General features: G+C 47.1%; 1 protein-coding gene across 2 annotated transcripts in view; it reads right to left on the bottom strand.

The window, feature by feature from the left end:
* UBASH3B (ubiquitin associated and SH3 domain containing B) overlaps positions 1-12,884 on the bottom strand; it is a 74,697-nt gene that overhangs the window by 12,303 nt on the left and 49,510 nt on the right. For both annotated transcript variants that reach the window (XM_049799831.1, XM_049799832.1), the window contains exons 4-9: positions 12,399-12,597; positions 10,016-10,185; positions 8,153-8,361; positions 1,695-1,830; positions 1,172-1,292; positions 65-187 (exon numbers count right to left, since the gene is read on the bottom strand). In XM_049799831.1, the coding sequence (XP_049655788.1) occupies positions 65-187; positions 1,172-1,292; positions 1,695-1,830; positions 8,153-8,361; positions 10,016-10,185; positions 12,399-12,597 (958 nt within the window). The remainder of the gene's footprint in view (positions 1-64; positions 188-1,171; positions 1,293-1,694; positions 1,831-8,152; positions 8,362-10,015; positions 10,186-12,398; positions 12,598-12,884) is intronic.

The following is a 12,884-nucleotide window of genomic DNA, read 5'->3' as shown; positions in this document are numbered from 1 at the left end:
GGGTGTGTGGGAGGAAGATAGCAAAGCTTCCTGGCCAAGCTCTTGTCTGCCGAGGACAACTTACCAACGAGCCTCGCCTGCGTACAGCCCAGCACGGTGATGGGCGCATCTTTTTCATAATCCCTGAAACCGCCGCTTCTTTGAGGTAAGCTGTGAGGCATGTTCAGGTTACTACGCATATACCTTCCTGTGAGGGAAAGGTTAGAAGCAGTTGCTGGAATTATTCAATCAGAGAGAGGCAGGGAGCATCGTGGCTATTTCTACCCTCTTTCACCACAACGTCCGTACCTTGCAGGCACTGCCTAGACCTGGCTGTCAAGCAGTCTTTCCCCTGTAAAACTGTCAGGAATCTGATAAAATTAAGTTAAGCAGCTGTATCAGTTCAAAATCAGCAGAGAATGTTGCTGATGTTTTTAAAGTTATCTTTAGGACAGATTTCCCCAAAGGGAAATAATTTCTATCCCACAACAAAAGAAACCTCAAATGTTACGCTTTTACAGGAGGCTAAAATGTCAGAGCTCTTCAAATGTAATTTAGAAAGAAGGTAGTTGTAAAGTCATCCTTTACACAACAATTTTAATACAACAATTTTGACTACAAGATATTGGCATTTTTTGAATAGGAAAAAGACTTTTGGATGAATTTCTGATCAGCTCTAATGCCAAGAGAGCCTGAAGTTATAGTCTGTTAGCTATAGTCTGAAACTCAAGCATAATACTGGGTGGCAAACTCCAGTTTATGCCCCAAAAGGCACTCTGAACTGTACCCGTGATGGTGTTACTTTCATTTAGGACCGAGACCCAGCTGTGCAAAAGATTTTCCTAACGGTAGTAGTGGTTTGCACTGGACACTGACTTACTTACATCATGACTTCATTTCCAAATGAAAATGCTCTTTGGCAACATTACTTTAATGTAATATTTCCTGCAATAGTTTCCCAAATATTAGCAAATGTAGTAGTTACTCCCTGGCTTGTGTTTCTGCTTCTGACTGCAGCCCTACCATCGCAGAGCTCTGCACCGAGATGCTCTGCCACTTGTAACTGCTCAAAGCAACACTTCTGTGTTAGGAAACCACAGCTCCCATCTAAGCTTTGCCCCAGGCAGTTGCCACTCTCTTTCCTTCATCTACATGTAGACAGAGCCCGAGAGACCCATGGGAGCCGACTCACCTTTGGCATCAAAACACTGTGACAACCAGTACTTCCCAAAAACAACATCCATCCTTTCCCCGTGTCTGCAGACAAACAGGCAGCGTTTCTGAGGCCCTGGCTGGCTGGTTATTCTCAGGGGCTGGAAGAAAAATTACAGGATGTTTGACCTTCATCAAAGTGCAAGGGTTTTTCTGAGATCTGATTTACTAATGGGAGTCAGGACCAGGCACCCCTTGCTTCACCCTAGAGCAAATGCGGGTACAGGAAACTCTTCTGAAGTTGGTAAATTTATGCAGCTATAAAACTGCTAAAGTGAGCAGAGGATGGGGCCCTGCCACCTCATGCTGAGAGCAGGTTTGGGGACAGTGAGGTCTTCTGTGCCTGTGGTTGTGTCACTCAAAAGCCTGTAGAGAACTTTAACTTGTTACTTCTGAGACAGGCAGTGAAAGGAGACCAGAGGATAATTTGTCGGGGAAAACCCAGTTGCTGGAAACTGGCCACTAAAACTGTGTGTGGTTTATGCGTGTGTGCGGGTCCCTACCTGCACGTTCTGGCAGATGATAGTGAGTGGCCCCGCGTCCCCGGGCCCTTGGTCTTCCTGCTGTCTTCTTTCCAGAACTCCGTCAGTGAAGGCTTGAAGGGACGGGGAAGACGTAGTATTCAGAATTGAGTAGGACCTGCCAAAAATAGAAAGATGTTGGCTTTAGGAATGCTTTGGATTTCGTGCACTCTGGCTGTAGTAAGGACATTGCTGTGGTCTTCAGGAACTGATGATAATTACTGTTGTCATGTTGTTACATTAGTATTTGTATTTTAGTGCTGCCTAGAGAGCACCTTGCTAGGTGATGTACACACATGAAGAGACAATTTCCGTCTCAACGGGCTGTTTCCTTAGAAACAGTTTCACAGAACAACAGTTCCCAAACTTTGGTCTGTGAGGCTCTGTCAGCCCTCAAATATTCTCATGGAAAATGCCAAGACCTTCCTCACAGCCACAGGATGCTCACTAACATCATCTGGGGACCAGCTGCACATTACTTACCGTGGTCTTGTGGACCAAAGTTTGGAAGCTAATGGCTACAGGGAGTTTTCACTCACCTTTGTAGCATAAGCTATTGCTTCAGCAGAAAGCTGGAGCACAGCCCTGCCTCTCATGCTGGGCAGTTCTCGGGGTTCCTGCGCACAAAATAGCTTGTATCCCCTGGCAGGGACATGGCACGCTCGGTCTGGGTTGTTGTTTCTACATTTTTCAGTGCTGCCTCTTCCATTTCCCGTCTACAGTGGGAATTTATTCTCAGCAGTGCTTCTTGTGAAGTGTAGCCAAAGAGATATAATAGATCCCATTCTCCCTCAAGGGGCTTATCTAATGATGGTCCCTCTGAATAAAGCTCTCATGTCCAGACGATCAAGGACTTTGACCAAGACCCTCGGGAGTAAACTCTTACAGGCAGTTACAGAAGCTGCAGTGACCCTCGGCTGATTCGGTTACATTGTGTGGGTTATGTTTAGTCATTAAAAAAAAGCGTTGTCAGATAATGTTTATGGTCATTTACCTCGACTGAAATAGTTGCTGCCGCTTGCACTTTTCAGTGCCTTAAATATGGCAGAAGTTAGCACCTAGTTAGGATAAAATCTCAGAGGGGTTTCATAGCTGTTAAAATAACACTAAGTGCCTCTACCAATGGAACAAAAATAGGTCATCTGCATTTTTGTAAAGAACAGATCTGCAAGATCATATGTTTTGCACCAGTTTAAAGAAGGAGAAAATACCACACTGTTGGTCCTGATGTTGGTCCCTCATCTGGTGGAGTTAGGGTGCAAGGATGAGACTGAGGTACTGGCTCATTTAGTCAGGTGAAGATGCCATGCAGAGAAGCACTGGCAGGCAAGGGGAGCGGGACGTGGGAACCAGCCGTGCCAGGGACAGCACTGTTGATCCCTGTCCAACAGCGTGAGGCAGCAGCCTGGCGACAGCCACCGTGGACACAGCCCTTGGGCAGCAGATAACCTCTCCAGCCTCCTGCTCTTACTCTTTCGGACCTGACCTTCTAGGTTTACAGATTCCTATAACTGTATTTATTGTAGTCATGGTGAGTTCCCAACAAGGGTTGGGCTTGCTCCAAGGAACCAAATGCTCATTTGCCCAAATGCAGGTAGAGGTCAGGGCAGCAAATACCTCTGAGTTAGGCACGGCACGACTCCGAGGTGCAACAGGGGTGGTGGATCTTGAAGAGGAGTTAACTGTAGGCAGGAGAACTTAGTGGATAAGCTGAGGGAAATATTACCGGGTGCTGTGGTGAGAAATCATGTCTAACCCTCCTCCTCAGAATATATGCATGCGATGTATTGCAGGCAGAAGTACACACTTCCAGCTGGCAGGGTAAGGCCAACTCTGATCCAAAAGCTGCCTGGGTGCGTTAGCGTGTGCCAAGCCCAGGTCGGCTAAGCCCTGAGCAGGGAGCACGAGCAGACATTTATCATTGTATTAAGCGTTCAGCTTGGAGTGCGGGTGGATTTGTTTGGTTGCCCCTCTTTGTGTACCTCACTGGATTTGTTTGGTTGCCCCTCTTGCCTTTACCCCCAGGAGCTGCTGCACAATTTCTGAGACTTTCTTTCTCTCTAAGCTCTTATTAAAAGGCCATGAATGCTTTACCATCTATTTATAGATGCCAGGATTTGCTACGAATGATGATGAGGCAAAGGCATACTATCTTGCTGCGTCTGGAGGAGAGCCACTAGCCTGTCTTCAGTGGTATCTCCTTGTTGTTGCTGGAAAACAGAAACTGCTGAAGCTATTTCAGCTTAGTCATCTTCTAAGCATAGGTCATTGTTTGGAAGCTTCTCCCAAAGGCTTGTGGTTCCTCTGCTTGGCAAACAGCGACTGAAGGCAGACAACATCATCTAGTGTCTTCTGGATGACGCCTTGCCTCCACTGCTCTGTCAGTGGTACTGCTGTGTCCCTGGAGGCAATGTCTTCCCAGTCAGGAGAGGACCCTTCCAGAACGGAGATGCTTGCAGCAGAGGATGGAGGAAGGGTCTCTGTGTCACGGTACACGAGCGCTGGTCCTCAGCTCCGTGTAGGAAAGACTCCTCTGCCGCATCACTCGGCACTATCTAGAGGAGAGGGATCCCTGGGGAAAATGAACCAGCCGTTGTTGCAGAATGGGAGGAAGAGTGGAAAAAACCCTACTTAGGCCCAAATATAGCTTGAAAAATTAGGGCTGTTTTTCCTCCCCCTGGTACTTGTGCCAAGCCTGATTTCTCAGGCTTATTAAAGGGGCAAGGAGTAGCTTTGGCATCTCACGAGGAGCTGAAATAGACTGCGGTGTACTATGTACAGCACTTCTATCCATTTGGGGGCAGAGGAGGTGACTATTTCTGGCTTTGCTGGTAACGGAAAAGCAGTGCAGGGAACCATCAGAAGTTTTAGCTTTTGGGCGGTGCTGGGTCCACAGATACCAAGATAGCACACTTACTTCTGCTCTATGGCTTTACATGCATAGGCGGAGAGCCCCATGGTCTTGAATGCTCGTTTTTTGTGGCTTCTGTGGGGCAAGTAAATTCTTGTACGTTTGCTGGGCTTCCCACCTCCTCCGGGCTCTGTGTGCTGAGGGTGAAGAGTTTCTTGTTTTGGCTTGGTAGCCCACTAATTTTCAGGCACGAAAGGCAACTTAGAAAATACCCTGCAAACAATTTGCTGGGGAACTTTTAAGGCACGTATACGTATACGTATCTTTAATACTGGATCTGTAGTTTGGATTCATTCCAAGTAGTTTCAGCTCAGCAGTAGCTTCTGCTGCTATCAGGAGAGGATTTCCACCTTGATACCATACAGGGGGGAAAAGTATTTTGTTTTCAACATACCTATGGCCAGGTCCTCTCCTAGGCTCAGTCAGAACACATCTCCTGACACTGATACAAACACAACGGGTTCCTCCCCTAAGGAGAATCCAGCACTCGTTTCAGAAAGGTTATTTTTCACTCGCATACCCTTACTGAGGAGGTGGCAAGAATGGGTTACACAGACCTTGGATCTGGGTTGCATTGTGTGGGACGCTGAAGTAATTTGTCTTCAATTATTTTCCAACCTATAGCACTGATCAGAGATTGAATGTTTCTCCTCATTGATACCAGCAGGTCCAGTCCTTGGCAGGAGAAGAAATCATGCAGGGATGTGCCACAACCAGCGAAGAAATGTAGTTTAGGTGTACAGAAAACCCTTGGGGTGTGCAGAATAGAAGTGATGCCATTGCTATTTTTAGTAGACAGGGAAAGGATTCAGACCTGGAGTCTCTCAAGACACAACCTGGTTTCATGGGCAGCAACTCTGCCTTCAAGGCAAAGTCTCTTATCCCCTATTAAATAGATCAGCAAGCTTGTCTTCTTAGTGTGGCAGCCTGTCGGTCTGCAGCTGAGGTACAGACCTTACAACGGGGCAGGGACATCTTTTTGCTGTACATTTGTACAGTGCTAGCCAGGAAGGTCTGTGTGCCGGGCAGAGCTCTTGTGGCACTATTTGGATATCAGCCATAAAACCTGTGTCCTGCAAGGGCCACAGTTCAGGTTCTGCCTCACTTGAGCAGTGCAACAGGGAAACCTTTTTCAGGTGAAATGTGCAGGAACTAGCAGTCTCATTTTGCTGCATTAAAGATTTGATCAAATATCCCAGAATAGCATTTTGCCTGTCATATCTCTTGCGTGGTATAAGCAGGGTGCTGCAGCCCAGAGTGAGCTGTATTTTCGTGATGATCTCAATAATGCATGATTTTCACTTGAAGAATGCAGTCTCTTGTGACTAGGAGGGAAAGTTAAGCTCCATGGCTGTTATTTCTTTCTTTTTCACCCTCTGCAGGGATGAAACAGGCTGTGTACACAAAGGCAGCACAAACCAGCCCCCAGGATCACAGCATCGCTTGCCAACAGCAATCTCGGTCCCAACACCATGAGCTGGGTCCCATCTCCTGCACCGCAGCAGTTCTCCTGCAGTCCCGGTGAGTACTGCCGTGCTTAAAGATATCTGCGTGCCGTTCTTCTCCTACCACAAGGATCCTACCACGAATACTGTGGCCTAGATGGCAGTGGGGGCTTAGGTTGTCCTCAGCTTGCTCTATTGTTTTGACCACATGACATTCCATAACCTAATATTCCCTGCGGGAAGCCGTTGTGTAAAATGAGACTGTTTCCGGGTATGTAATAATGTTTTTGATAAATGCTCCATATTGCGTGCTCCAATTCATGATTTATAGTCTTTAGCAGTAATCAGGGAAGGGGCATTTCCTTTCTTTGCTTGCCTGGAGGCAGAGGTGCTGCACTTACAAAACATTTGGCTTTCCTTTTGGTTGCTGCTGCAATAATAATTCTTTCCCATGCTACCCCCTAGGCCTGAAAACTTCCAGGCACTGTAAGGAAAAAAAAGCAGAATCCACTAGAGCAGGCTGCTGCAGTGTATGTGGACCTGAGACCATTTTGGTTGGCAAATTTTAGGGGAAGAAAGGATGGTCTTCCTGGATTGCAGATTGGAGGGTCTGGATTAAGTCCTGTCTTAATACAAGCACTGATTGACTTTGCCCATGTGTCATGATTTTCATTTCTTTAAGCCCTGGTTCCTCGAGGTCTTTTCTTTCCTCATAATGAAAGATGAGTTGGAGTTTGATAGTGACAGACTCAGTATAGATAGGTTTGTTCTGTTTGGCTAACATATGGATGAAAGCCCTTTATTAGTGGTGCTCATTTCTCAGAGGGCAGGCAAGAAAAGAATAGATGGTTGTGATGAGGGGGTAAATGAATGATCTCTTGCTATGCTTGTCTCTGCCTGATGGACTTCTGGGTTGGGGAGGACTCGGGACTGAGCCAGGGCTGGTTTACAGAAGGGCAGTGGTTGGTGGCAGTCACATCTGGAAGCCAGCCTGCAAGCTATGATTGCCCTGTGCCTGCTCTCTGTCTGTCATTCATCACGTTGCATGTGTTAAGCCTGAAAAGTCACAGGCAAAGAAGAAGACTGCTTGCCCTTTTTTGCTCTTTTTGTTTCCTGCATTTTGCTTGATTGGAGGAGTTGTTGGATTAGTTTCTATTCAGTGCCAAGTTAGGTCAGTTCCTCTGGCTGTCCTGTGCTGACGTGGGTGACCGAATGCTTTCCCTTTCTGCTCAGACTCTCTCCCCCCAGGTCATGTTTGCCCACTGAAATTTGAAATACTAGCTGTCTGTGTTCTGTATCTCCATCCCTTCCCTTTGTAACTAACCTGCTTGCTGGTGTCGCCGTAACCAAACTTCTGCATCTGCACGGTGCTTAGCAGAGGGGCAGCAGGCAGGAATGTGCATCTCCCCTCTCCTTGTCATCTTGTGCTCTTACAAACTACTCTAGATTTGTCAAAGGTGTTTGGGTGCTTAGAGATGCAGGCAGCCTTGCAGGAGTGCCCGGGCCCACTCCTCCAGCACTAGTTTTTTATCGCTGTTTAACGAATTGCCATCAAAATCAAGAGGCATAAGGCATAACCTTATTCAGAAGGCAAGGTCTGCATTCTCATTGAAGCCAATGGCAGGCAGGCAACTAACCGCTTCTGAAAAGCTTGCTAAGTATCTTAAGGAACACTGCTGATCCCAAGTCCTTTTCCCCAGGGAATTACACACAGAAAAATCTCGCTTCCCAAATTAATGCTCAAATTTAAACCTTCCTGATCCTAGTCCCACCACCGAGGTGTCTACACAGCAGTGGCTCTACAGCAGCCATCTGCTCTGGCTCCATTCACCAGCAGCAGCGATCCTGTGAGTAATAGTTGCTGTAACATCTTAGCTAAATAAATCACATCGTCCTCTAATCCCATGCACAGGGTTAGCATCTGCTCTTTCTTTGCTTACGAGATGGGGCTTTGTGTATCAGTACACTTCCCCCAGGTGACCTTCTCAGCAGCCCTGGGAGACTCTTCACTTACCCAGGTGAAATCACAGCTGCTGAGCCCCCTTTTTACAGCGATGGAAACTGGACTGAGCAGCTTTACCTACCCATGAAACACCCAGGTCCCACATTCATCCGCCTTCGTGATGTAATTTTCAGGCAGTAGCCCAGAACAGCCAGTTGCAAGGGAAATGCCATAAATCCAGCCCTCACTTGTACTGGTTTGTTCCACCGGGGACATGAAAATAAAATCTCCCGGGACCAGCTCCAGTTCATCATCATTCTGGGGGGTGTAAGGATAGATCACTTGGAGAGTCTGGGGGAGAAACAAAAGCACAAATGAATGAAAGGATTGTTAATTGAAGGGAACCTTTAGCAGAGTGAGGCAGGAGCACTCCCATACCAGACCTTTAACCTTAGCAAGGTGTGAACAGCTCTCCTTGTAATGCATCACTTTGTGCTTTATCCAGGAAAGCTTTACCTTCAGGGAATGCCCGCAGCTTCCCGTTCTTTGCTGTTGGACAGCTTTTCTAGGTATTTACTCCTTCTTCCCTCTTTGATTCCAGTCCTGTCTTTGATAACCAGGAGGGAAAGTGGGGGGATGATTTTTTAGAGCAAGCGAAAACATGACCGTGTGCTTAAATCTAAGCGTCCTGTTAAAAACGGAACTAAATTCTTATCGGGACCTGGAATTTACACAGTTCTAGTAGTTAGTGACCATTTTTGGTTTACCTACTCGTGCTTGATCTGAAAGAGCAGTTCTCCTTGCTGCTGTTGCTTTTGAAGACAAGGCAGAGACGCTGTCAGGGGGCTAACAGGTTTGACTCAGTGACTCCCTGCTCTCAAAACTGTTCATGAGAACCCACAGCAAAAAGCACAAGTGGTGAGCAACACCGGGATGTGGCCACATTGTTTTCTTTGTATTTCCCAACATGAACAGGATTAAGTTAAAAGGTGGGGGAAAGATCAGCGAGTGTAATTCTGTAATCTTCTCTTTGCTGGAGCGCGAGGAATCCACACGTATTAAATGTCTATCAGTAACTTTCCTTGGAAATGGCTGCAGCAGTCCTCCATTTAAAAGGAGAACAAACGTGTTATTGTCCCTGGCCAAGCCTAACTTCTGCAGTGGCATCATGCAAAGACAAACCATAATCTGCTGAGCAGCTCTGATCTCCTGATGGTGTCAGCCTGGTTGCTCACTAATCCTCCTGGACGATTTGTGATATCTTCAAAGGAAGATGGAAGCTAGTCACTGCCACCTGATACCACAAGGCCAAAACTTTCACACATGGCTGCCTGAAGTTAGATATGCAAAGATGTGAGCTGGTTTTCATCAGCAACTCCCTTTGCAATCGGTGATAGCGTTGACTGCTTGCTGCTTCTAAAGGACAAGATGACCCTTTGGAAAGGAAAGGAGGCTGTCATGCATGGGAAGCATGGCCTGGGCCGGGTCAGAGTGCTGTGCACGAGAGACTTCAGCTCTCCAGAAGCTTTGGCATCTGCTTACTCTGTGGTGTATGGATACTGGTTAGGTTAAGACACTGGCCTGGTTCTTGAGAGATCACACCAGCTGACCCTGAGCTAACAGGAGTGTCGTTGTTAGAATTCATTAATCCAGCAGGACTTTGCTACCGCAAGAAGCAAGAAATGAAGTGGGTGAAATATCAGGTCTGGACAGTATGAGTAAAAAGCAAAAAAAGGCAAGATGGTCTGCTGGTTAAGATGACTGGTGGGACGTGGGAGATCTATGTTCTGGGTGTCCTTTCAGGACCTGAGGCAACTTCCTTGATGTCTGTATAGTCCGCGCTGCGTATTCATACAGCTCTCAGCAGGGCACATGGGAGTCCTCATTCAGCCGGCAGCTTGTGAGCACTCTTGAGCTGCAAATGCAGCTAAAAGAGCCTGCACCTCAGCTAAGTCCTTTTTTTTTTTTTTTTTAATTTGGACTGAAACAAGCTCCAAAAATTTACCTCATGATTAACGAAGCGTATGTCTCGGGAGAATATCGCGGCAACCCAGTCGCAGCCCAGCTTGACATCGATGTTCTGTGCTAACTTCTCCAGCGTGGGCAGGTGGCTGGTCTGGAAGTGATAGGCCAGCGTCACGTGGAGCTGCTTCTTGTGGGGCTCCACGTGAACATCTGCAACGAGAAAATGTCAGTTAACGACAAGGGACTGCCGAGATTAGCAGCTTTTTGAAGGTGTAAGAGCGTCTGCCGCCTCTGAACAGGAGCTGGGAGCCAAACTTTTAAAGATGGCTCAAGTGGAACAAACTGTAGGCCAGTTTCTGAAAAGGCTTAGGGGAAGCCAAGCATGAGTTCCTTATGTATGTTGGACCCTGGATCAAATTATTAGAGATTTGTGGTCTGATTCAGTCCTGAGTCATGCCAGGGTGGTAGACAAGGCATCCTTGCCAAACTGCCAAAATTCATTTGCATCCAGTAAAAAAACCAGGTTTCTGGATGGTGTGATAACAATTATTGCAATTTTGAACCCACTGGGTCTTCTGCCAAAAAAGACACTTTTTTAGGTAAGGGGTAGCCTTTCTTGCATTAGCAGCTGAGGATAGCTCCAAAATAAGCAAGCTAAAAATCATAATTTTTACTCTCCCTCCTTTGTTCTATCTCCTATGGTAGCAAGTACAAATCTATGGAATTTACAGGTTCATGCAAGTTGATTACATCTTTTCCCTGGACGTTAGTCAGACTACCGGTTTGTCCACTGAGGGCGAGGTATTCCAAAATTGTGGAAACAGACATTGATACGATAATGATTCAAAGTGATCCTGCAGAAAAAGAACCTGTATTAGGAAGAGGTTCCAGGAAGCAGAAAGGTGAAAGTATGTGCAATATTGGGACTCTTCCAGTAGATGTGGAAAACATAGGATACACTGTTTGCATGTAATTTATTCTTGCTTATTCAACCAAAAACTGCAATTAAATTTGACTGATTATTCAGTCAAAATTGCAGCTATTCAGAGACTTGGCTCCAAGTGCCAGCCAGGGGTAGCTTTGCAAGCTCATCCATCTTTTTTTGATCAGCAAGAAGAAATATGCTCTGGATCTCTGAAAAAGCCCCAGAGACTTTAATGTGGTAACCTGACCAAGCTGTGGACTGCAATGCAGCAATCGGCTTCCCCTAAGAAAGAACCAATTTGGTCTGAATTGGAGCAGTTGCAGGGGCAGAAGCTTGCTGGAAGCCGTTGATGCTTCCTTCTTCTGAGTCAGTGTTTTTGGGGTACGAATTGCCCCTTCTGACTGTGTTGGTTTGGAGGGTATGTCTGTCTGTGCTGTGTACCGCTCTCATGCAGCTGCAGCAGTCCTTGGACCTGCCTAATGTCTCTGTGCCTACCGCTGCCTTCCAAAACATGCATTTGGAAAGATAACAGCTGTTTCCTCCCTCTTCTAAAGGGCAGAAAAGTTCTAGGTCCCCGTCAGGTGAAAGCAATGCATTTCAGAGGTGTGATGAACCTACGACATGTCTGTATCTCTTCCTCTGAACCAGGGGCAGAGACTTGTAGATGTTCTGCACGACGTTATGGGGTGCCTGTCTAACATGGAAACACCCCAGGGACTTGGAAGCTGTCATATCTTGATGCACTTGAGCTCCAGGATAAGCCTGTGATCATGAAGGACTAAACCGGTTGTGTTGTGACTAGTCCAGGCTGAGCACCGCAGCGACGGAGGGTGGGAGGATTAGCCAGGGAGCTATTATAGTGCTCCGATGCTGTTCCGACTTCCAAGTTTGGAGGTAATCAGAGGGCAACCGGAGAGCCCGTTCAGCAGCAGAGACTGTCGGAGCACGGGGTGCTCTGGTTATCTCCCCCCTCCCAGCTCCTGACGGGTTCTCCCCTCCAGAAGCAGTAGAGGGCGAGGCAATGGAGCCGGACGTGTTGGTACTGAGATTTGAAAAGCTTCCCTTCTAGGTTGCCAGGGGTTTTCTCAAAGAACCCTCTTTCCATCTCAGAAATGCAGCGAAAAACTGAACACAGCCTTTAGATGGCTCAGGAAAGTTTTGTGGCAGCGGCCTGAGGTAGCGAGTGGAGCAGGAAATGCTCAGCCTTGCAGACAGAGCCTCTATCTGAAAGGTTAAGGAACCACCAAATGTCAACTTCCCTTTCAGAAGATAACACTTGAGACTAAGTGTGAGGTGATCTTTCAACTGAAAAAGCACTGAAACCCAAAGCACCCGTTGGGGTGTTCCTCGTGGTCTCTTAGCCTTCAGGCCACTTTTAAAAATCAGGTCTTGGCTTCCTGAGCTTCATTTCTTCATGCCATTAAAACTTTGGTTTCTGAAAATGCCCAAGCCTTGACCAAGCCGTGAGCTCTTTGTAGCTGCCAGCATAGTCACTCACCTGCTTTAGAAGCAGCCTCTGCAGCAAAGTCTGCAGCAAACTTCTTGAGCACCTCAGCACTTTCTTCCTTGACAAAAAGCCCAATGAAGTTTGAGGACGTGTAGAGCTCCAAAGGCAGAGGGGCAGGGAATTTGCATTTCCACCGCATCACGGTGGCCTGCAGAGCTTCAGTGAGAGCATCGACCTTGCTGTCCTCACACTGCCAAAGGAAACGGGACAAGCATTTGTTAGGTGGAGAATCGTTCCTTATGCCTGTGCTTAGCTCTGTAGTGCGCTCAGTAGAGAAAGGAAAGGCTTGGGTGGGCGGGCGTGACTGGTCGACTTTTGCTATAATGCAGTGAGAAAAAGCACAGGCTCGTAGAAAAAAGGCATGTTTAGAAATCATCTGCCCCTCCCTTTTTGCCAAAGCAGGATGAGCTATCCCCAGGTAACCTTCCTAACCTCCCGCCCCCCTGTCTATTCTCATGGTAACAATCACTTGAGATG

This window comes from Accipiter gentilis, chromosome 5, assembly GCF_929443795.1.
Source record: "Accipiter gentilis chromosome 5, bAccGen1.1, whole genome shotgun sequence".
Lineage (NCBI taxonomy): Eukaryota > Metazoa > Chordata > Aves > Accipitriformes > Accipitridae > Astur > Astur gentilis.
This window is presented reverse-complemented; position numbering and strand designations above follow the sequence as displayed.